The 24,966-nt window shown below is 49.2% G+C and overlaps 1 protein-coding gene across 1 annotated transcript in view; it reads right to left on the minus strand.

Moving 5' to 3' along the window:
- The window catches only part of Map3k21 (mitogen-activated protein kinase kinase kinase 21), a 31,827-nt gene extending 14,510 nt beyond the window's left edge, over positions 1–17,317 (minus strand). The window contains exons 1-2 of the mRNA XM_050147102.1: positions 16,076–17,317; positions 4,168–4,348 (exon numbers count right to left, since the gene is read on the minus strand). Of these exons, the coding sequence (XP_050003059.1) occupies positions 4,168–4,348; positions 16,076–16,832 (938 nt within the window). The 5' untranslated portion in view covers positions 16,833–17,317. The remainder of the gene's footprint in view (positions 1–4,167; positions 4,349–16,075) is intronic.
- Between the last annotated feature and the right edge of the window lie 7,649 nt (positions 17,318–24,966).

Below are 24,966 nucleotides of genomic sequence, written 5' to 3' on the forward strand. Positions count from 1 at the left end.
GAGGGAGGGAGGGAGGGAGGGAGAGAGAGAGAGAGAGAGAGAGAGAGAGAGAGAGAGAGAGAGAGGGAGGGAGAGAGAGGAAGGGGGGAAGAAAGCTCACCGCGGGAAAGCTCTGACGAGTCCCCACTGTCCCCAAGATGCTGCAGAATCTTCACCTCGGTTCATAAAAGTCACAAGCAGAGCAGCTCCTTTCAAAGTCTTTTTTCATAAATTCTATATTCTAATTTGATTACAAGATAGTAGGCTTCTATACGGCTTCTGCATGCCCTTTGCTTTTGGTTAATCCTTCCCCCAGCCCCCTTGTGTCCCCTATCTTCCCTTCCCCTCGCTCCTTAAACAGTCCCACCCCCAGTTCCAACCCTCCTCAGATAGCACCTAAGTTCTGCTGCCCCTGCCCTGAGACGTCGCTCTCCCAGCAGCTCCCGTAGAGTTTCCTGACTTCCACAAGCACGACAGTTAGAGTAGAGGCTGCGTTGACTAGCAGGGAGGGCGTGCAGTATTCATTTTTCTTGCCTGCGTTACCTCACCCACTATTATTTTGTCCAAGGCATCAATTTAGCCACAAGGTCAACCTGCCAAGCACAGATGCCCCTCATACAGCAGTGGTGTGGCTGTTGTGGGGTGACCAAGAGCTCTCTGGTGGATCTGATGAAAATCTCCCCTGAGGTTGCCATGTGTGGAAGTGAGGGAGCGACTTCTAGTGCATGCAAAGATTAAAGTTTGGGTTGTGGCTTTGGGGGTTTGACATAAGCCGGATTAAAGAATGATTCTCTTGCTTGTCCTACAGGTTCACTTTCCTCATCACTGTCACAAAGCCCGGAAGAAACCCCTGACCAGAGCAATCATTGTCCCTTACTCATAGCTTCGGATGTCCTGTCCACCACGGTGGGGATGACACAGGGAAGCAATCTCAATTCACGCCATGGTCATGGAAGTATCATCCCACCCCTTTCTTCCTGGCTGCCACGGTGTGAGCAGCTCTGTTCCCCATGATGCTCTGCTTCCCCACAGGCCCAGGAAACAACAGAGCCAAAGGCCCACAAGAAGAAGGCTTTCAAACTGAGCTTTCTTAAATTCAAAAGACAAACATTCCCTTCTTAAGGGTTAATCACCCTGGGAATTTTGTCACAGCCACAGAAAGCTGACTAACAGAAAACACGAGCCATTGCTGGGATGGTGCCTAACTGTGGGTCGAAAGCCTTGGGTCAAGATTGTAGAAGGAGCTGGAGAAAGCCTAGAGTTCTGGAAGTCACCATGTCTAGCGGGACTCAAGATGAGGACGCTGAAGGAAATGAGGCCAGGAATGACTGTGCCCACGAGGGCTCCAGCAGAAGTCACCCTACATGCCACTTGAGTGACATCCCGGCAATGCTGACATCTTGCCCACATCCTGAGACTTTGAATGAGGCTAAAATTTGAAGGCAGGAGACTTAGTAATCTGAGAGAGAAAATTTCAACACAGCTGAACATTGGGATTGCGGCACAGTTATCACCAACTGCTTTTAGCAACTCGGATCAGGAGTGAGAAAGAGTGGAAATATTTTAAACACTTGCAGTTCAGCCAAAAAAGCCATATTTCCAATGGGCAGTGGTGGTGCACACCTTTAATCCCAGCACTCGGGAGGCAGAGGCAGGAGGATCTCTGTGAGTCCGAGGCCAGCCTGGTCTACAAAGTGAGTTCTAAGACATCCAGGACTACACAGAGAAATCCTGTCTCGGTCTCGGAGGAGGAGAGGCACATTTCCATGTGGCAGACAAACCTAGCCGTTAAAGAAATTATCAGCATTAAGAAGACAGGGACTTTGAACTGGAACAACCAGAAGGAAGTCTTGCTGTTCCTGAGAGGGCAAAGTATGGAGCTAGAAAATGAGGAAATTGTGAGGGAGACTTTCTGGAGTTAGAGCTACCAGGGGGAGCTGCTGGCAGCAAGCAGAGCCAACTGAGGAGAAAGACCATCTGAGCAGCAGTTCACAGAACCAACAATCAGGGCTGCCCAAGCCACATTCTGCTGGCCTGTGCCCCAGACATCAGGCACGGACACACATGGACGGCTGCTGGGCTCAGTTTGGCTTTGCTCTGATCCCTCCCTGCTATTTTCTTATTCCTCCTTCCCAGAGCTCAGTGTGTCATTGTGTCTCAAAGTGGATAACTTCCTTTTTTTTAAAAAAAAAAAAAAAGATCACAGCTACCAGGTTGTTGTTGGTGTTGTTTTGTGTTTTGTTTGTTTGTTTTAGCTCAGTCGGTAAAGTGTCTGCTTCTCAAGCAAGAGGACCTCTGTTCAGAGCTTCAGCACCTATATAAAAGAGTCAGGCATGGTCTCACGTGTCTGTAATCTCAGCAGACAGGTGGATCCCAGGGGCCTGTTCACCCACCGGTCTAGTCAATCAGTGAGCTCCAGACTCAAGCCTTATCTCAAAAGATAAGGTAAAGATAGCAGAAGACACTCAGTACTAACTTCTCACCTCCATGTGTGAACACACCGCACACACTCAATGCACACAATAGCACACACATATGCATCCACCTAACATGCACGCGTGAACACACACTTAGTAACATACAAATTTTATAAAACACACATGCATCTGCATGTGCATACACAATCATATACATATGCACATATACACACATACTTAGATGTGGTGGTTTGAAAGGAAATGGCCCCCAAAGAAAATGGCACTATTAGGAGGTGTGCCTTTGTTGGAGGAAGTATATCACTGTGGGAGCAGGCTTTGACATCTCTTTTGCTCAGGTTTCCCTCAGTGTAACTGTCAGTTGACTTCCTGCTGCCTTCTGGTCAAGATTAGCTAACACCATGTCTGCCTGCAGGCCACCATGCTTCCCATCATGATGATAATGGACTGAACCTCTGAAACTGTAAGTGAGCCACCCCAGTTAAATGTTTTCTTTATATGAGTTACCATGGTCATGGTGTCTTTCCACAATAGTAATCACAACTAAAATACTTAATGACACACGCTTACCACACATGTACACACACTTAATAACACACACACATACACACAATTAATAACACACATGAACGCACACTTACTAATACACATACATATACGATAACACACAGAGAGATTTTGCCTTGAGTCTCAGAAAAGACTTTGAACTTAGAACCATAGAACTCTTGAGATTGGACAGATCCGTCTGCATTGAGAGATGAGCAGGAGCCTTTTCGGACCAGGTGGAGTCTACAGGATAGATCTTAAACGTCCCTCTAAAGCTAATGGGTTGGAGCTTTGGCCCCAACCTGAGGCAGCAGAACCTTTGGAAGCAGAGCCTCATACGGAGGTGAATCACTGGGATCTGCCCTGGGAGAGTAGCCTGGAACCTCAATCCCTTCTCCCTTCTCCTCTTTCTACTTCCTGGGAGACATGAAGGAAGCTGCTTGAGTTGCCACAAACATCCAGCCATGAAGTTCTGCCTCTTCGCAGACACCCTGAGCCAAAATAAGCTTTCCTCTTTTAACTTAATCACCCCAGAGATCGCACCACAGGACCGGAAGTCGAGTGACATTCTCTTGTCATCGCATCTGTGGCTGGCATTTTCTCTGGGCCACCAACCAGCTCCCCAATAAAGACATGGAGACTTATTATTAATTATGAATGCTTGAACTTAGCTTGGGCATGTCCCACTAGCTCTTTTTAACTTAATTTAACTTGTTTCTATTCATCTACACTTTGCTTCAGGGTTTTTTACTTTTCTTTCACTCTGTATGTCTTACATTCCTGTTTCCTCCGTGTTTGGCTGGCTGGCCTCTGGCATCTCTTTGGCATTTCTTTTTCTTTCTGTTCTGAGTTTAAATTCCTCCTCCTATTTCCCCTGACTGGAAGTTGTGTGTATAGCTCCTCCCTCACTATTGGCTGTTCAGCTGTTAACTAGACCAATCAGATGCCTTTCGCAGGCAAAGTAAAACAGCAACCCATCTTTACCCAATTGAATAAATGCACACATCTTGACACGGTTAATTCCACAGCATAAACAAATGCAGCACATCTTTACACAGTGAAGCAAATATTCTGCAAGGCTCATCTAGATCAACACACTCAGAAGCTCTTTGCTATTCGTGGCAGAATCAGGAAGCCTGAAGCCTCCACAGATCAAATACCACAGCAAACAGGGGTGGCAAGCAGACAAAGGAAGGCGTATGCTCACCTCCAGATGTCGCTGCCCTTGGAGAACAGGGAGGACCTGATGACCTCAGGAGCCATCCAGGCGTAGGTCCCTGCAGCACTCATCTTGGTGGTCCTGTGCCACTCCCGTGCCAGCCCAAAGTCCGTGATCTTCAGTGTCTTGTTGCAGATGTCATCGTGTTTGATCTTCTCCAGCAGCAAAACTGCAGGGACAAGGGTGAGAAGGACCTCAGCCCGTGGTCCCCCCCCCCATCTGATTCCCAGCAAAACTGCAGGGATAGGGTAGGAAGGACCTCAGCCCGTGGTTCCCCCCCAGTCTGATTCCCAGCAAAACTGCAGGGATAGGGAAGGAAGGACCTCGGCACATGGTTCACTCCCTGCCCAGCTCTTCTAAGTCATCTATTCTGTTTTGCTTTATATTTTTAATAGCAAGACTCTTTCCCTTTAAAAACTCTGTCTGCCCATAGAAACTTGTACACAGCACACCGTGCGTGCATTCACACCCGCCTTGCACGACCCTCTATCTTTGTTCACCTTACCAGCGGTTGGACCTGGAGCTTTATGCACACAATGAAGGACTCTACCACTAAGTCACATCCCCAGCCCTTTTCAACGGCTTCTGAAATACAATCTTGATTGGGTAGCCCAAGCCTGCATTGTGACTGCAGTACATATTCTACCCATGGCTCTCAGGTGCCTGTCAACGATGCATGTCAACAAGTAAGCTCCCTGCAGCTCCATTCTCTGCTCCTCTTCTTGCATGGGTTCATGCTCCCCACTCCGACCAGTTCCCCACCCAGTATGATCCCAGCACCCCATGGGGTAACCCTCTTCTTCCTGGGATGATATCCATGGGATCTGTTCCTGGAATGAGGCCACCCATAGGAGATGCCTGGGGAGCCAATGTTGAGAACACCCACTCATCCTGTAGTGGTGCCCACTTGACCTGGCATGACTCAGCCAGGGAGATGAAAGCAGAGGGGGGCTCCTGGTATTTTTCTGTTGTTTCACCAGGAGGTCACAGTGTTGAGCCTGACAAGAAAACCCCGCCCCAGCTTCCTAGCCACAAGAATGATTTTGGAGGGGAGAAGTAGAATTTAAAATGCGATTTCCAGGGCTGGAGAGATGGCTCAGTGGTTAAGAGCATTGCCTGCTCTTCCCAAGGTCCTGAGTTCAATTCCCGGCAACCACATGGTGGCTCACAACCATCTGTAATGAGGTCTGATGCCCTCTTCTGGCCTGCAGACATACACACAGATAGGATATTGTATACATAATAAATAAATATTAAAAAATGTGATTTCCATCGTGCTGTGCAATGTGAGCATAACATTGTCAGCTCTTGTAGATAAAAAAATAAATAAAATAAAATGCAATCTCATGGTAGCTGCCAGAGTCAAGGAGAGTGAGCCTGCATCCTGCCACCTCACTCCCAGCAGCATGCAGCCCCGAGCAGGCAGAGCTTCAAGGCACTCTTCCAGCACGGTGCAGCTGCAGTGGAAAGTAAATGATTCCTAGGGCAAGAGCCTTTCACCAAGATATCTCAGTTAGAATCAGTTATCAAAGACAACACAAGAAAAATAAATGTTCCCCTCCAAGAAGTCCCGTTCTAATCAAAGCAGGGTGCCCTTCCTGCTGGGTGCACGAGAGACTGCTACCAATAGATGACATATTAACATGGCTCATTATCAAACATCGTCTGCAAAACCCGCACGGACATCTGAACCCAGGGAGACACCATGACTTTATGAAATTGGAAATGCAGAAGGCAAACCCATCAGAGGCTGATCACCCAGCTCAGCCCACACTTGCTGGTGCCTGCCTGTCTTTTAGGCTGGGCTGTTAATTTATTCTTTAGCTAATACTTCTCTGTGCACTTACATATAAAACTTAACTCCAAAAATGATTTTACCACTCCTCCAAGTCCCCACAGCAACTCTGGACTCTGTATGTCTCAATGGATGCTGGGCTAGCCTCCATCAACAGATGCTGGGCTAGCCTCCATCAAAAACAGACCACCCATTCTAACCGTAAAAATACCGTCAGCTGTCCATCTCCCACGGTTTCCACACATTTCAGCTCTTAATATGCCAGACATCAGGGAAGGCAGTTTATAACCTAAGAACACCACCCAAGATCCCAGGGCTATGAGCGGAAACGACCCTGTCTGGAGGCTCTGACATCCTCTATCGGTGCCATGACAGCCCATGGAGACAAGGCAACCAAAAACACCTGCAGACTGGATGGGCGTTCAAACAGTACTTCCTGTAAGCTAAAAGCCTATTTTGTCCTTTTGAATTTTAAGGAAAATAAATCCTATTTAAAAAGAGATGTAGCCCCTAGTCCTTTAAGTGGGTGCTCTTAACCACAGAAACAAACACCAATGATTAGCCCCTACACCCAGCTTCTGCCCCGCCTGCCCCCCACTCTTTCTCTGACTTCATTTGTAAGGGCTGAAAAGGACTTGCCACCCTGTAAAACCGATTTCACAGACTCTCTTCCCCTCATTATCTCATTCTTTTTGTTTTGTTTTGTTTTTCGAGACAGGGTTTCTCTGAAGCTTTGGAGCCTGTCCTGGAACTATCTCTTGTAGACCAGGCTGGCCTCGAACTCACAGAGATCCACCTGCCTCTGCCTCCCAAGTACTGGGATTAAAGGTGGGCGTGCAACAAGTGGACAGGAAGGTGTGGTCTGAATGAGAAACGACCTCACACAACCACGAGCGTCAATACTTGGTCCTAAGCTGGCAGCACTGTTCTGGAAGGTTGTGGAACTTCTAGGAGGTGGAGCCTGCCTGGAGGAAAGACGTCACAGGAGGCAGGCCTTGAGGCTTTAGAGCTCAGCCCCACTTCCGGCTCCCACTCTGCTTTCTGACCACGGAGAGTGACCAACTCGTACACTCCCTCGGCTGATCATGGAGGAGATGATCCGCCTCCTGAACTTAAGAGCCAAAGGACACACTTTGTCCCTCTGGAATTTGATCACAACAATAAGCCAAGTCACTAATGCAGATAGCACACCCGCAGCAATGAAAACGGACCTCGAAAAGCCCCTCGTCCCCAGATCCACACCACGTGTGAGGCCAGAGCTTGGACTCCACAACACAGGAGAGCAGCTAGGAGGGAGAGCTGGTCTCTGGCCAGCAAGGAGCCAGCTTCCTTCCCCGCAGGAGGGTGGGCGGGAGGGCGGGCAGGAAGGCAGCCCCTGCTAGCGGTTGTCCTGCCGCAGTTTAGAAGCCAGCCGCTCTTTCCCTGGGTCCAAAGTTCCCCTAGCAACTGGCATTGTGCACTCCAGATCAACACAAAACGAGTTAAAATAACACCTCAGTACCAACTGTGGGCCAGAGCTCCACAAAAGGTCCCATTGTGTGGGACTCTCTTCCCAACTGGCATGGCAGAATTCCTGAAATTCCTTATCTTTTGGGCAATGTGACCGAAACCACAACTTGCCACCTCAACAGGTAAATTAGACCTGGGCCTCCCTCCAGGTCTCGCCAGGTTTCAGGTGCACGCAGGTTGGACCGGCTTCCACTTCCGGTCCCTCGACGTAGAAACAGACATAGACAGGGCTGACTGGATCAGTCGCGTTAAGCAGGTAGGCTTGCTGGCCTCAGAAATGTTCATTCTCCTCAGCAGCTGAGCTGGGCGCCTTCGAGAGCCTTCTCTGGGACTGCGGCAAGAGCTCTCGGCCCTCTCTGGTGCTCTTTCAGGACCAGGCCTTGTGCTTGGCCACCCACCCCACCACGAGTCTCTCTGGCATCTCCTCGTCTCCTCTTGGCCTTTGTCCATTTGTTGGCATGAAGACTTTTTTTTTTTTTTAAGCAATTACAGTATACACTTTCTGTTCTCTCCAACGTTTATGGGGTCACTGAATCCAGACTCGGTTCTGTGAGACAGATGGGTCTCAATTAATCTTTAACTAGGAATGCATTATTTAAAAAAATCAACAAGTGGAGAAAAGGTGTAAAGGAGAAAGCATTTGCGAGCAGCACTGACCTCGGGCCAGGGTCACAAGGTGACCTGACGAATGTCCGTTCTGCACACAGTAGGGGCATTGGCTATGAAAGGGAAGGGAGCCGTCCACATTTACCATACCATACCTGCATTTCTTCTCATCTCAGCCCCCTTCCCACCTCAGCCCTCTTCCCTGAGCTACGGAAGAAGGGCCTGCCCCTGACCTGGCTGTTTGCCACCTCTTGATATGATCTTACCAGCTCTTGTATTCCCCACACGAACCCCACGTTCCAACAATTCTGGTATCCAAAGTCGTTGCAAATTTTAAAACAAAATAAAAACCACAGCCTCGTCTCTGTGTTCCCACCTCCTAGCCTGTGCTCACTGTGTGAAAAACCTGCCAGCAGTAAGCCAGGCTCTCTGAACGCCTCATGGGTTTTTCACACCAACGGGATCCTGCTTCATATTGAACAATCAACAGAGAGCCCTTTCCTGGTGCCTTTCCCCTAACTTGACTGGAAGCTTCCCTCTTTTCTTCTAAACATTTATCTTCATTGTGTGTGTAAGTGCTTTGTCCCCATGTGTATATGTGTATCCATGTGCCTCCCCAGAGCCCTCAGAAGCCAGAACAGGCTGTCAGAGCTCCAGCAACGGGAACCACCTTGTGGATGCTGGGACCGTGGCAACTGGACTTGGCATTTTTGTGGATTTTGTTGTGTCTTTGTTGGCTGAATGGGTAAACAAATAACGAAGACTTTATGTGAGGAATGTTCGGGAGGAAGAGAAATTATCACAAGCTCTGCCACCTTATGTCACCTGACTAGTGTAAAATCACTCACCTCTGCCCTCCTGAGAAAGGGTCACACCCTGCTCACAAAGGAAGAGGCTGTAAAAAACAATCACAGCCAAGCAGGTGTCCTCAGAGCACACTGCTCCCCAAGCCTAGTCCTAGCCCCACCTCCACCGACCATTGACCATCCTTAGAGAACCCCTTCCCTGGCTTGCTTCACCTCCAGGCTGTTCCTGCTGGTGCCCAGTCTTCCCAAAAGATCTCCAGCCCCCTGCCTTTTCTGACCCCTCTGCTCCTTCCCTCATTTTGACTCCCGGATTTCTCAGTCCAGCCAGGGCCCTCTCATCTGCTCTCAAACTGTCGCCCATGGCATTCAAAGAACCAAAACATACCCAAGACAACAGAGACCACACACCCTCCTGTGACAAGGCAAAGCTTGGCGGACTCCCACCACCAAGTTTCTGGCGGGTCTTCTCTCTCCTTTCTCTCCCTATGTCCCTGCCGACTTCCAGCTAAGAACCTTGACATAGCTTTCCTCATCTCCCACAAGAACATGGTTTTTCCCAGACACTTCCTCAAGACTCAGGATTTCCCTAAAAGCCCACTGTTTGGGAGGACATTCTAGAACATTGCTGCACACCCTAAGAAAAGCACATTCTCTCTCTTTGCTTCCCTTGAGACCGGGTCTTATTTTGTAGCCCAGGCTGGCTATCCTGTCTGCACTACCATGCCCAGCTTTATTGCTGTTGCTTTTGTTTTGAGAGAGGGTGTTACACCGTGAAGCCCAGGCTAACAAGAAATTCACCATGTAGCTTAGGGTGGTTTCAAACTCCCAGCAACCCTCCTGCCTCATCCTCTCAAATCCCGATATTACAAGCATGAGCTCACCCTGCCTGACTGTCATCTCCCTTCCAAGCTAAGCACCTAGGCTAAGCATCATTCCCCAATCAACCGATTTAATGTCTGTCTGAAGCCCTGGAGGAGGAGCCTGTTTCCACTACAGAGAACCAACAGCCGGAAGGATTCCTGGCACCAATACAGCCAGTAAATAACCCGCGTATGAATGAATGAATGTCTTACTAAGTATAAGGAGACAGACTTCAGCAAAGAAAACCCAGATACAGTTAACTAACCCCTCCCCCCCCCGCCAGCCCGCCACATCGCCCACAAACCAGACACATGAGACAAGCCTTTACACCAGTATTCCGTTGTCATGAAAGACTGTTCGCAGCTCATGTCATGAGAACTCTGCATGGAGATTTCTATCAGCTCAGTAAGTTAACGGTGGAGGCACCTATAGAAAGCAGGCTGGGGCTGAGGAGACGGCTCCATCAGTAGAGTACCTGTAGATGAGAGACCCTCAAGAACTAAGACCAAGGTGGACAGACACTCAGACCACACACACACACACACACACGTGCAAGAAAATAAGGACTGGGGACATGGTTCAGGGGTTAAGAAAACTGACTGCTCTTTCAGAGGACTCAGGATTGTTTCAAGCATCTACAGGGTCACTCAAGACCATCTGTAACCCCAGTTTTATGGATCTGATAACCTCTTATGCCTTTAGTGAGCATGTACCTGGTGAGCAGATTTCCATGCAGACAAAACACCAATGCATAAAAAATCAAAAAGAAATAAAGGAGATTTTTAAAAAGAGAAGAAAAATTTCAGCCAAGTAGTAAACCAAATGAATATATTCCGAGTCTCCAGGGAATCAAAAAATCAAAGCATGTGATGATTTGTCCATTAATCATCCACAATGTGTGTGAGCTAGTGTGCGAGGGTCACTTCTTTTCTCCGCTGCTCTCGGGGCAGTCTCTGAGGGCACCATCATCAAATGAACAACGAAACCTTGTTCCTCGGCTCCCTGTGCACACACACCCTCGCAAGGCACCAAGGCTCAGGGCCTGGCCACACTGGAAGCATTTTCTCCCACAAACCCTCACCGGTCTTGCCATCCAGCCACACGTGTAACTGCTACTGCTCCTTATAGTGCTGTTTGCCTCCGTGATAACGTTTACCCAGTAGCCCTTGCAGTGAAGAACCACAGGGCAGACTTTCCCCCACAGGACTTGAGTCAGTCTCCAATACACACTGTCACAAACCAGGGTGCTCCGTGATTTGAGCACGGTCATGCAGTCACAGGGAGATGACGCCAGAGGATGTAGCTCAGCTGGTGGAGTGCGTGGCTAGCGTGCAGGAAGCCCTGGATTCCACCCCACTCCTGGATGGTATAAAGGGGCGGGGTGGTACATGTTTATCACCCCAGCACTCAGGAAGTAGAGGCAGAAGGACCAGAAGTTCAAGGTCATCCCTGACTGCCTACAGAGGTGAGACCAGCCTGTTACAGGTCAGATTCTGTCTCAGAAAAAAAAAAAAAAAAAAAAATCAGCTGAGTGGCCTTAAGCTAAAGCCCTGACCTTTGAAAAGTCTGGTAATGTTAAACCCTCATGTTCTGGGGTAAGCAAGCATGGACTACACTAACGGCCTCACACCTAGATTCCTGGAAGCTATTTTTGTGGGAAAGCAATGACATCCTCCCCTCACCTCCTGCCTACCTTGATCCCTTCTCACTGAAAACAAGAGTCAGGGTTGGGGGTGTAGCCCAGAGGCAGAGCACTAGCCTTGTGTTCTACCCAGCAATGAAAACACATATATACAAGAAATAAACAACACAAGTCACATAGACCAGTTCTAGGTACACAATGCTCCCAGGCAGAGGCAGCAGAGTCCCATGGGTCCACAGGTCTGACCGTGTGTACCTGGCCTCAAGCTCTCCACCCCAAGATGCTCCTTCAGCTTCCTGTGGTCTCTGTTCTGAGATGGTTCGCTCTCCTCCACCACCACCCTCTCTCCAGCTGACTACCTGGCAGACATGTTAACACTAACCCAGCATGACTGCCAGTCCTTCTCGTTGGAGTCTGATGACAGAGATGTCATTGTCCCTTGCCTTGCCCTAGTGTTCTTGTGACCCAGAAAGGGCTAAGGAGGTTTAGATACATCCTGGAGCACAAGGTCTTTGGTTGGTTTTTTTTTTTTTTCTCCTCCTCTCTGAATGTATACATAAAGCCTGTTGGCTCTGCTGGCTCAAATCTATCATTCCAGCAGCTCAAGAGGCTGGGATTTGAAAGTTCAAGGTCTGCCTGGGCTACAGAATTCTTTCAAGGCCAGCCCTCACTGTGTGGCCAGACCGTGTGCAGAACAAAAACAGAAGGAGGTCTGAGGATGCAGCTCAGGGAGCGATTGAGGAATTTCTCAGGAGACCCTGGGCTCCATCCCTATGGGGCAGGGGGCAGTTTCCGTGGCTCCTCAGAACAGTTTTGTTTCGTTCTCCTGCAGGCCCGGGCAGACAGACAGACAGCTCAGTCAGCAATGATGCTCCATGCTGTGCCAGTCTCGGGGCCCAGTATTTCTTTACCACCGTGAAGCTCAAAACCCGCAACTTTGGGGCTGCAGGGGGCATGGTTCAGTGGGCGAAGGACTTGCTGTGCAAACATGAGGACCAGAGTTTGATCTCCCAGAACCCGAAGGACAAAGCCAGGCATGGTGGCACTTGTTTATAATCCAGTGCTGAGCAAGTGGAGACCCCTGAGGCAGGATGGCCAACAAACCTAGCCAAACTGGCAAGACCCTGTACACACACACACACACACACACACACACACACACACCTGCAGCTTTGGCTCAACTCTCAGTCAGAAAGAACAAAAGTTGCCTATTTCATTGATGCTTCATCACAGACAAATTCCCAAGAAGTAGTAAGATCTAAAACACACTAGAAAAGAAAATCTGCCCAAAGGTATAGAACCGCCAAGCATGGTGGCCCACGCCTTTAATCCCAGTACTCCGGAAGACAAAGGCAGGCAGATTTCTCAGAGTTCGAGGACAGCCTGGTTTACAGAATGAGTTCCAGGACTGCCAGGGCTGTTCCACAGAAAAACCTTATCTCAGAAAAAAAGAAAATAAAGAAAGGAAGGAAGGAAAAGAAAAAGGAAAGGAAAAAGAAATAAAGGGTAAAATCTTCCAACAAACTCAAATTCAAGCCTTTGTTTAAGCAGTCATTCCCCCCACTGGCTGGGGCGCAAGCCTCCCCTGCTCTCCAGCCATGTGGGCTGATTGCGGAGTGAAACAGAGCTCAGTATTGACTCAAAGCCCTGTTTACAGCCCATAACTCACTCCACCGTCAGCAAATAATGCAGTCAAACACAACCTGCTGAAGCCACGCGCTGCTGCACTCCACAGCCAGAGCGAGAAAGAAAGACTCCCACTCAGGGGTTCACTGAACAGATAAAACAGGCATCAAGGACAGGGCCTATGGGCCTCATCATGATTTGAACATTGTAGGCCACATTCAATTAGCTCTCTTCATTCTAGTCAAGTCATTATAATTATAGTGATATCAGAACAAATCCTTGGCCGAGATGGTGTCTAGCCAGCCAGCTAACCCATTTAGAGTGCTTTTAAATGTTTTTTAGTGCTTTGAGACAAGGTCTCATACAGCCCAAGCTGGCTTCTAAGAACGTGTCTTAAGATAACCTTGAACTTCTGATTTCCCAGCCCCACCTTCAGAGTACAAGAACTATAAGGATCTGCCCCCTTGCCCAGTTTCTGGGATGCTAGAGATGCAGCCCTGTGCTAAGAAAGCACTCTCGGAACTGAGTTATAGCTGCTGCTTACAACTGCAACATTTTAAAATAAAGGAAGCCTCATCTGTCTTTAAAGAAATTAAAAATACCCTAGGATATTGGGCTATTTCTTCCGGGGATGAAAGATTTTCCAAAGCTAGATTGGGGGAAACTGCTTCCAAAGTACAAAGCATCTCCCAGACCTGCAGAAGTCTAAAGTGGGCTGGTGTGAACAGAAACCATGTAACTTCTTATTTTAAAAATTATTTCAAAGTATTGGGAATTCCTTCAAAGTTCACCTCTCATGTGAAAGTGCACAAGCAAGGATTCCCACACACTAACAGGCATGCACTGCTTGTGAACATGTGGTGGGCACCTCAAGATGCACTGAGCCAGGTCTAGGGAGATAGCTCAGACAGTAAATCGCTTGCAATCGTGCATGCCTAAGAGAGAGCCCTAGAAGCCCTGTGTAAAAAGCCGGGAATGCTGATATGTACTTGTAATCCCAGCACAGGGAAAGAAACAGGTGGAATGTCAAGGTTCACTAGCCAGTCAGTCTAGCCTAGTATGAGAAAGTTTCTAGGTCAGAGATTCTGTCTCAGTCAAGGGTAAAAGGTATTGGAGGAACAAAAAAGTCCTGAGGTTGTCTTCCGGTCTCTACATGTGTGTGCTTGCAACTGCACACACAGAGAACCAAACTGGGTACAACGCAAAAGAAGGAGCTCCAGCCTTGAATCTTTGGTGCAAGGATTGAGGCATCTTGAGCAGTCAGCAGAGGCCCTCCAGGGTCAGGCTTTCCAGACAGGTGGAGTCTTACATAGTCCCGTGGCAGGAGGCTACGTACACATTGCTCTCATGACAACACGTTGTAGGAACTAAGAACAGACTGAGAGCAGACTCTACTGCCATGAAGCATGCACATAAATTAGCTCCCCGCAGACCATTCTGCGGTGCAGAAGGGCTCAGTCAACTGCTCGCTGTGTCAGCACGAGGACAGGACCCGGGTTCCATCTGCAGAACCCACATAAGAACCCCAGCCTGGCAGCACGCTCTTACGGTTCCAGCAGTGGGGAGGCCCAGACGGGAGAACCCATGGGGCTTGATGGGTCAGCCAGCCTAGCCAAATCTGGTGCCTTCCAGGGACGTAAGAGCCTCTGTCTCAATAAAAATGTATAAGGCACCTAAGGAAGCACACTCGAGGTTTACTTCAGGACTTCACATGCAGGAGCACACACACGCACCCCCTCACACACATGCACCTGGACATACAGAAATACATACACACAAAAACATGTATGACACTGGTCTTAAAGCAAACCACTGCAGGGACCTTCATGTAGTCAGCTGAGACACACCATCACTTCTTCACAACTTGCTTCCTTAGACTTGCTACTCAGGGCTGGAGCAGCTGAGACATAAATTAGAAAGATTGAGGGATGGGGTTGAGGGCCATGAGATGCTCATGCATAGCCACAACTTTCGATTTATTCATAATAAATTTGCATAATAGAATATGTTTGTAACTTTCAAGTACATTTCTGTACTGAAGGATTTGATAGCAAAAGGAAATCCAGGCAAGCAGACAAGGAAAGTCCCATTCATTCTCCTGGCTACCGTCTTTCTGCAGAAGACACTGGTGTCCTTCCAGCTAGCTCCTGTCCCGGCAGGTTTCTGAGGTCTGATGGGCAGGCAACACAGGCTGGTCAGCACCAGCCCTGCCTGAACCCTTTAGTCTTGCAAGAGATTCCATTTCAGTCTAGGGAAGGGGAGGCTCTTCTAGGGGAAAGGCAACTTCAAACAGCAATGCTCTCTAGCTCGCGTACACAGCAAATCTTAATAGGGCTTGTGTTTAGCTCCAGCAAACCTTAATAGGGCTTGTGTTTAGCTCACATGTCAGCTCTCTGCTAACATCTGGAAAACCCACTCTGACTTACAGATATGGTAACGAACGCCAACCAGATATTTCAGATTCCCAGAACCGTACTAGATCCGTGCACCTGTTCTCAGTTCAAATAGGCGCTTCTGGTTTGCAGAAAAGATTCCTCCAAACAATAATAAGGTCATATTTCATATACAGAGACATCTGAATGGTAAGATTTTGGGGAATCCCAAGGACAGGAAGCCGTGGTCACAGTGAGGTGATTTGGGGGCACAGCACCCCGGCGGAGTGCCTGCTTGGAATGCATGAAGTCCTGCATTTGCAGCGTGTACCAGGAAAAAAGGAATTCGAAACTTGTAAAGTGGAAGGAAATGAGGAGGGGGTTTGATGACAGCCAGCAGGTTAGACATACTCTGCTGAAGGTCAGGGCTGGCAAACTGTGCAAACGAATTGGGAGACTTACACAGACGTGTAAACACTCCCTGGGGGTTCCTGCAGGTCCAGAGAGTAACCAGAATCATCTACAAGTAAGCCTGTCCCTGTCTTTTAAAAAGGTGCCCAAAGGTAATAACCCCAGGGTGAGCAAGTTAATCAGGGTCTGTCTTCCCGCTCTCAGGATCCCAGGAAGATCCCTCTCTTTGCTACTGGCACCTGCTTCCCTTAGGGCTAGCCCCACTTACTGTTGCTGGACTTGAGGTCGCGGTGCAGAATAGGCACCACCGCCTCCTCGTGCAGGTAGAGCATACCGCGGGCGATCTGCACGGCCCAGTTGACCAGCACGTGCGGGGGGATGCGGAGTGCGCGGCGCGGGCCTGGCGCGCGGGGATCCGGTGCGGCGGCTGCCAACGCGCGGTTGAGCGCCCCGCCGCGCGCGAACTCTAGCACCAAGCAGAGGTGCGGCTGCCGTAGACACACACCCCGCAGCTGGATGATGTTGGGGTGCCGCAGCATGGCGAAGAGCCGCGCCTCCCGCCGAACGCTCTCGGCCGCCGCCGACGCGTCCTGCTCAGGGTCCCGACGTGCCGCCTTCACCGCCACCTCCTGGCCCTGCCAAGTGGCGCGGTACACCTGGCCGAAGCCGCCGGCACCAATTAATTCCTTGAGCTCCAGACGCTCGAAGTCCACAAGCACCGGTGAACAGGGCCGCGGCGGGGGCGACGCAGGCGGCGGCACCTGGCCACACGGCGCCACGTAGCTGGCGGGAAAGATGCCCAGGCGCCTCTGCACTTGGCCGGCCCACCAGCCCTCGTCGCCTGACACCGCGGCGTCCTGGGACAGCACCTCCACCAGCTGGCCGCGCCTCAGGCTCAGCTCGTCCTCGCCGCGCGCATCGTAGTCGTAAAGTGCGGCCCACATCCCGGAGGAGGAGCACCCCGAGTCACCCCGTGTTGGGGACCGTGGTGTATCTGCCGTACCCTCGGTTCCAGGCAGCTCCATAGGGGCGACTGAGAGGTTGCTAGAGGAGCAAGTGCCGTAGCCACCACCTCAGCTTCCCCGGTCTCCAAAAGTGCGCTTCATCCGTCCAAACCAACAGGAAAGGGGTGCAGGGATTGAGCGGGACAACAGAGGTCACGCCCACTGCCCGAGGGCTCTTGTTTGGCTAGCTCTTGCTCGTGCCTCTGGCGCAGACGCCGGGTGCTGAGCCTGTCGTGGACTCCCGCGCACTCCCTAGTAGTCACTCCCCCGGTCCCGCCTCCTCGGCCACTAGGTCTTCCAGGTTCCCCTGGCACCAGTCCTGTCCCTGAGGAGTTCGTTACCCCGGGTGTCCACCCTCCAGGTTCATTAGTCCCGCCCTCCGGGTTCTTTAGCCCCAGGAACTAGCCCAGGAGCCTGACCTGAACCCGCCTCCTCGATCTGACACGCCCTCTGTCTACCCATTCCGCCAAATGGACACTTCTGCCCCTGCAATTCTGCTCTCTGGGACTCGGTCCTCGCTCCAGACTTCCCTGGTTCCACCCCGGGTGCCCGCCCTTCCTTTCCAATAGCATTCTTCAAGTTCATTGGTGCCCCTGGATCCATCCCTCCAGGTCATTAGCCCCTCCCTGGTGCCCACCCTTTCAAGGTTCATTCTCCACGTTCATTGGTGCTCCTGGAGCCACACCTCAAGGTCTATTTACCTCGTCCTGGTGCCAGCCTTCAGTAACCCTGAATCCCCACCCCGGGGCCAACTTCTACAGGTCCTTTAGGGCTCCGGACTCGGCCGGCGAGTGCCTGTCTCCAGGATCTGCCCAACCCACTCCAAGCCCTTTACTCAAAATGAGCCCACCAATCCTCCAGGTCACTGGGTTCCCTCTACAGCCCTGCAGGGCCCACACCTGCTTTCTAGACCCATTCTGACCCCGCCCCCAGACCGTCTTTCTTTTCACGCCCGTTTGTGTCCTATTCTGAGCCCGCCCTTCAGCGTCCCCTCCGCCTCCGAGGCCTATGACTGCTGCGCTCACGTGGCCCGGAGGGCGGAGCAAGCCTGGGCCCTCTTAGAGCTTTCCGGAAAGTTAGAGAGATCTTAGTGCATGAAGACAGTTGGACTCCGCCGTGTAAAGGAAGATGAAGCGAAGAGTACCCTTGTGCTCCAGATGTAAGGTGACAGATCATCCCAGCAAAAGACGCTCGTCCCTGGCCCAGGAGTGCTTGATCTCACCAGGCTGCCCGCACGGGCTACTGTTAAATTTCAAACCCGAGACTAGCTGCTGAGGTGCCTGCTTAACATGTCAAAGCGAACAGTGGCCGTCAGGTTCTCCTGACATCTCTCAGTCCCCTACCTGTTACAGGATCCTCCCGGATTGCTGATCCCACTTCCTTCTCTGAACTCTCTAGCCCAGGGGCCTGGCTACTCTTCCCTATATAATCCAGACATTTTGTACCTTCAGCCTCCTGGCTGCTGCACCGGATCCCCGCCCCCACCCCGTTTCTTTTCTCTCTCCTGCATGGCCCAGTTCAGTCTGGTCGTGTCCATTCTGGATGCTCCCAACTGTCTCTGTCTCTGGCCATGTTTTCCCACATATTTATAATAAACTTTCTCCTCCAGCACACCTTTCCTTTCCTTGGCGGCCCCTGTGAGCTTCAGGCTGTCAAGGTGCAGCAACCGATGAAGCTTAAAACAAATAGAGAATACAGTTGCAAAATCATCCTGAGAAATCAGAGCAAAATGTGCTAAACCTGAGGGCCCTGACTAGTGACAAAGAAGGATGGGCCTTCATTCTAAAGTGCATAAGGCGGTTTGTTTGGTTTCTGCGCTTCCTGCTTTGTTTGGTTTGCCTGCTTGTTTGTTTTTCAGCGTCTGAATTTACTCGCCTGTAAAATGTTAGTGGCGGTGAGAGGTGTTTTCCTCAGAGGGTGGCTGTGGCGAGCCTGGAGGGTGCTTGCTGCATAACCATTCTCTAGTAGTGGTTGATATCAATATTAACACTCCCTCTTTGAGGCAGGGTTTTGTCACGTAGAGCCTACTGGCCTTGTACACACTTCAGAAGGTTGGGAGTCACAGCAATACTCTAGCCTCGGCCTCCTGAATGCTGGGATTGGGAGTGTGTGCCAGCAGCATAGTTCAGCATTTCTTAAAAGAGCAAGCATATGTCTGCCAGGACCCCCTTCACAAACACATTTTCTAACTTTTCTGTTATATATATATAGTTTGTGTGTGCACGCATGTGAGCACATGTGTGTGCACATGTATGCACCCAGGTGCAGAGACTGGAAGAGAGCATCTGACATCACCTTTCTCCATCCTATGCCTGTAAGATAAAATCTCTCACTGAACCTGGAGCTAGGTTGGCCGTCAGCAAACCCAGGGATGCTCTCATCTCCCTATGTTATACTAGTGTCACAGAGGTGGTTACACCTGCCTTTTATCTGGGTCCTGGGAATCCAAACTGAAGTCTTCGTGTTTTTGCAGCAAGTTCTCTTACTCGCTGAGCCATCTCTTCAGCCCTAACTTTTCTGTTTTTCTAATATTTATACCACAATTGCCTTCTGCCTCTGGCAAGCAATATGGATTTTCACCCACAAGCAACCAAGTCAGAACTTGTGTGATTAAGCTACAGTGAACCACTCTGAAAGAAAAGGGTTGTGGAAACTGTACTGACACAGGGATAAAGTACAATCACCAGGACAGACGTCTGGTGGCGAAGGCTCCCATAAAAAGACTTGGGGTGCAGGCTGAGAAGCGATGTCATTCTCCTCCACAGCCTATTTCCACTTCCTTTTCTGTCTGATAGCGACTCCGTGAATCAGGATAGCTAAGAACTTCTCTGTTGTGGAATGTCTCTCTACTCAGAGAGGAGCCAGCGTCCTACAGAGGAAGAAGAAAGAATGTTGCCAGTGAGAAGGGAAAGTTTAACATCTAAAATCTCAACTTCTGGGCTGGAGAGATGGCTCAGAGGTTAAGAGCATTGCCTGCTCTTCCAAAGGTCCTGAATTCAATTCCCAGCAACCACATGGTGGCTCACAACCATCTGTAATGGGGTCTGGTGCCCTCTTCTGGACTGCAGGCATACACACAGACAGAATATTGTATACATAATAAATAAATGAATGAATATTTTAAAAAATAAATAAAATCTCAACTTCTATGGGGTGGGGAGGATGGTTCAGCTATTAAGAGCCCTGGTTGATCTTCCAGAGGATGAGATGGCTTCCTGTTGGGGTCTAACCTCGACGGATTCGTATGTTCCAGGGGAGGGGCGTGTGGATTAGAAATATTTGGCAGAAAACACAGAGAAACAAACAAAAAAGACAGAGACAGGATAGACTAGGGAGGACAGCCAGTGAATACTGAGTCTGCCCACATTTATTTCTCATAGGTTTTATACACCCCAATCCAAAGAGGAGGGGGAAGACAAAAGACCTTTTTACCAAAATGCAAGGAAGAAACAAACTGGTCCCCTTCTCAAATACCCAAAGCCTCAATTAACCACACCCTAGGTCAAAACACCCTTGGTCAAACCTCCTGTCAGTACCTTGAACTCTCTGACCTTTAGTTAAGGTGGAGCCGATCCACAGCTGTGGGCTCCACAGTTTCCCAGCACCCATGTAGTGGCTCACAGCTGTCTTCAACTCCAGTTCTAGGGATCTAATGACCTGTGGGGGTACTTCAAGCACATGGCACACATATACTTAGGCATACAGACATGAACATAAAATAAATATCTAAAAAAAAGTAAGAATCTGCTCCTGTAATATGGAAGGGATGCAGTGTTATGGGGGAAAGAAACCAAATAAACCAGAGATGAATGGGTCATGGAGTCACACGCCTGCAATCCCAGCATTTGGGAGGTGGGACTGGGAGCATCATGAGTTCCAGGCTAGCACAGGCTACACGGAGAGACCCTGTCTAGGAAACACAAACCAAGAAGTGAGGAGATGAGGAAATGGAGACAGCGGAAATTAATTGTGCTTGACTTTGGGATCTGAGAGGGTCAACACTTACAGGCAGGAGGAAATAACTCTAAAGATCAACCCAGGTCGCAAAGCAGTGAAAGACTGGGTGTCAGTGACAAGGGGGTTCACACATGTGAGTCTGCATTTGAACTCCAGGAGAGACTAGAAGCCAAAGAGGGCCAAGGAAAAGTATTTCCTCAAGACCTGGGGGCAGGAGGGAGTGTTTGCAAATCTAGAAAATATGGCCCGGTGAGATGGCTCAGCATAACGGCCTGTGTCTGGGTCTGCATGGCAGAAGGGAAAACTGACCCCGCAGGTTGTCCTCTGCACAAACATGTGGACATGTGCATATTTGCACACACACATCCTCAAAATGTAGTTTAATTTATTTAATCTAATTTATTTATTTTTGGGTTTTTGAGACAGGGGTTTTCTATGTAGATTTGGAGCCTGTCCTGGAACTTGCTCTGTAGACCAGGCTGGCCTTGAACTCACAGAGATTCGCCGCCTCTGCCTCCCAAGGGATTAAAGACGTGCACCGTCACCACCTGACTGCAATTTAAATTTTTAATCTGACAAAAAAAATGCTAGGAATGGGAAAATGTTTTTCCTGATGTTTACTTATACACAACACCCATTTCCCCTTTTCTATTTCTATTCAGAAAACAGAACTGCAGGAAGGTGACGGGTTAGTGAGATTGCCTTTGCTGAGTCCTATGCCTAGCTTCAAGGCAAAAGGAATGTTGAGAGAGAGTTTGGAAATTCAGACACACCAGTTGTCATTGCCCACCTTGGGGCCCATCTGTGTGTGTGTGTGTGTGTGTGTGTGTGTGTGTGTGTGTGTGTGTGTGTCTGTGTGTGTCTGTGTCTGTGTGTGTGTGTGCGCGTGCGCACACATGCGTGTGGGCTGTATCCTGGGGGCAAAGTAAAGAAACTGTTGACATGACCTCTCCATTATTAACAGAAAGGTTTTTTAAAATTGTGAATAAGAGAAAAGAATTATCCAGAGCAGAGAGAAAAGAAAGCAGACTGGACATGGCCAGGGCTTGGGAACAGGAAAGTGGGAGAGAAAAATGAAGATACCAAGATAGCAAAAGACAGAGACTAAAAGCACAGTGAGAGAGACAGGATAGAGAGAAAGGGGGGAGGATGGCAAGAAAGGGAGGAAGAATCAGATATGGGAGAAAGAGAGAGAGAGAGAGAGAGAGAGAGAGAGAGAGAGAGAGAGAGAGAGAGAGAGAGAGCCCATCCTATGGACAGATTATGTGGATTACACAGAAGACAAGTACCTTAGGGGAGCATAGAAGAGGGGTTGAGAAGGTCTAGAATGCCAGTATAGACTGTGAAGTGTATAACAGGTACTTTTGATACTGAGGGAGCCTGGAGGCCAACATGGGTTTGATATGCTGACAGATACCACAAGTATATGTATGTTGGAGAGCCATAAGTCCCATCTGCCAGAAGTCAGGGAAATGACTCCTTGGGGACTGAAAACCTGTTTCACAGGTTTGCCTCTTCTGTCCTCTCCCCTCCTCTGCCCTCCCCTTCCCCTTCCCCTCTCTCCTCTCCTCTCCTCTTCTCTCTTCCCCTCTCCTCTCCTCTCCTCTCCTCTCCTCTCCTCTCCTCTCCTCTCCTCTCCTCTCCTCTTCTCTTCTCTTCTCTCTTCTCCTTTTCTCATGTTTCTCATGCATCTCAGGCTAGCCACAAACTTGTCATGACTGGCCTTGAACTCCTGATCTTTGTTCCTCCACTTTCCTAAGTACTGGGATTCTACACGTTTGCCATCACGCCTGGCTTAAACATAGGAAAGACATCAGAGAATGATGGGTCAAGAATAGTTAGAGGAGGAGGCATGATGGGGAGCCAGTGGGAATCTTCAAAAGCATGGGCAGAGTGAGGGTAGCCTTGTGCAGAAGGCAAGACTTCAGACAGTCAGCTCTTCAAGGGCGTGTTTGGATGCGGCTGTTTTCCGGAGGTCTCAGTTTCTTAGTTAGAAGCTAATTGTGAAGCAGCATGGTGCTTTTCTAATGCCTTGAGAGACTGCAGTTTAGCAGGTGCTCTTGCCCCCTCCCCTCCCCTGTCTCCATTCTCGCTATTTAAAGATGTGGAGTTAAATGAATAAAAATAACAATAACAGCAGCTAGTTACTGGCATCTACTGCTGTGTGCGTGCGGACTGTGGATCCGGTTACTGTTTATTCTCTGTTTCAGCTGGCGCTCTGCCTGAGACACAGTCATCCTGAGTTGTAAGAGTTCTGCTACTTTAATCCCTGGGGCCAAGCTTCAGTCCTAAAGATAGAGACCCTTGTAGTTACAGATTACTACCAGGCTGGGGAAAGGAACAATGGACCACTTCATTAAACCGCTACATTGTGAAAGGCTGAGGGCATCCAGAAAGCCAAGGCCATCCTTCCATCCTAGCTGATATCCCTTCAGGCACAAACCACAGTGCCCATGACCTTGGGCTCCAATCTGGCACCAGTCTGTCCACCTGCCACCTGCTCCTTCAATTTTTGTTGCATTTTTATAGAATGTCCTTGACTCTTTTTCAAACTTAATAACTGATTCTTTACAACATGCTGCAGGTACTAACCTGAAGTCACAGAGAACAAAAATGTGGGGGGGGGGGGGCTGACTCTACGAAGATGAGCTTTGTATGTGTTGCTTTATTTTTTATTGAGTTCCAAAAGACTGGGCACTCTCCCTATTTTGCTTGCTAATGCTTCTGTTTTGCATAGTTTTGCTGTCTGGTGCATTTTTCTCACACACTTTGTGAAAATGAGGGTTTTCCCCGAGTATCAGATCTTTGAGAAGGGTGTGGATTTCTTAAACTAGATGCAGCAATGGTCAAACTACAGACGTTTTTTAGAGAGCTTCAGCTTTTGTTTTAAATAGATTTGCAGACAGAGGCAGGAGAGCTGGGTATGTGGCTCAGTTGGCGGAATACTCTCCTGGCTTCTGGAAGTCCTGGTGTGATCCCCAGCAATGCATAAGCCAGGCACACCAGCTCACACCTGTAATCCTAGTACTCAAGAGGTAGAAGAAGGAAGAGCAACAGTCCAGGGTCATCCTTGGCTATACAGATAGTTTGAGGCCAGCCTGGACTACATGAGAACCTGACTCAGCAAACAAAAGGAGGCTGTGAGCATACCCTTCCCTCGAGCAGGTGCTGACTGTGGGGATTAGTGAGAACACATATACAACCCTTTGGACACTATCCGAGAAATGCTCAAATTCCAAGCACTGTTTTTTAACTCCTACATACAACATTTGCTGTGATACAAGGTTTATCTACGCAGCCATGTTTTTCTCCATCTTTTTTTTTTTTGCGTTTTTTCTTTTTTTTATGTATATTGTCATTTATTTATTTATTTATTTATTTATTTATTTATTAAAGATTTCTGCCTCCTCCCCGCCACCGCCTCCCATTTCCCTCCCCCTCCCCCATAAAGTCCCCCTCCTTAGGTCAGCTGCATTTCTTTAGAACTCTGCAGGGAGCCCAGTTGACCTTTCCATCCCTTGCAATAAATGGGGGCACACCTGGTGTGACTCAGCTGTGTGAATCTACCCCGGGAGCACACCTGGTGTGACTCAGCTGTATGACTCTGCTATGGTGGTCAGCATTATGTCAGACAACTTTGTGATGGTCAGTTTTGTGGTCGTCATATCTGTAGTCATCAGCTTTATTGGCCTTCTTGATTTTCTTCTGGATGCTATTGTTAATTCATGGTTGTCTTTATCATCCTGTAGGCATAAGGAGTGTGAAATACTGGAAAAATAGTGATACACGCTAGACGTGCAGCCACTGTTTATAATTGTTTGCTCCTAGAATAGAGAGATGACTCAGTAGTTAAGAACAACGATTGCTCTCACAAGGGCCCAAGTACGGTTCCCGGCACCCACACAGTGGCTCACAACTGCCTGTAACTCCAGCTCCAGGGCATCTGATGAGTCCTCTGACCTCCACGGGCTCCTGCGTGCGCACGGTGCACTGACATACACACATACACGTAGGCAAACACATGAACACGTGAAATTACATGAATGAATATGTTTAAATATATGCTTGTCCGCTTGGTGGCTGTCACTTCACCAATGGTCCTTTGTCAGTCTTTGTGGTCCTCCTTCAGGAAACAGAGCCAAGTCAGCAGACAGTTCTAATTAGTGCTGCTTGCAAGGGGTGTTTTTGTCGATTAATT

This window comes from Alexandromys fortis, unplaced genomic scaffold (genome assembly GCF_014885135.2).
Source record: "Alexandromys fortis isolate MF-2015 unplaced genomic scaffold, M_Fortis_MF-2015_v1.1 scaffold_12, whole genome shotgun sequence".
In the NCBI taxonomy this organism is placed as follows: Eukaryota; Metazoa; Chordata; class Mammalia; order Rodentia; family Cricetidae; genus Alexandromys; species Alexandromys fortis.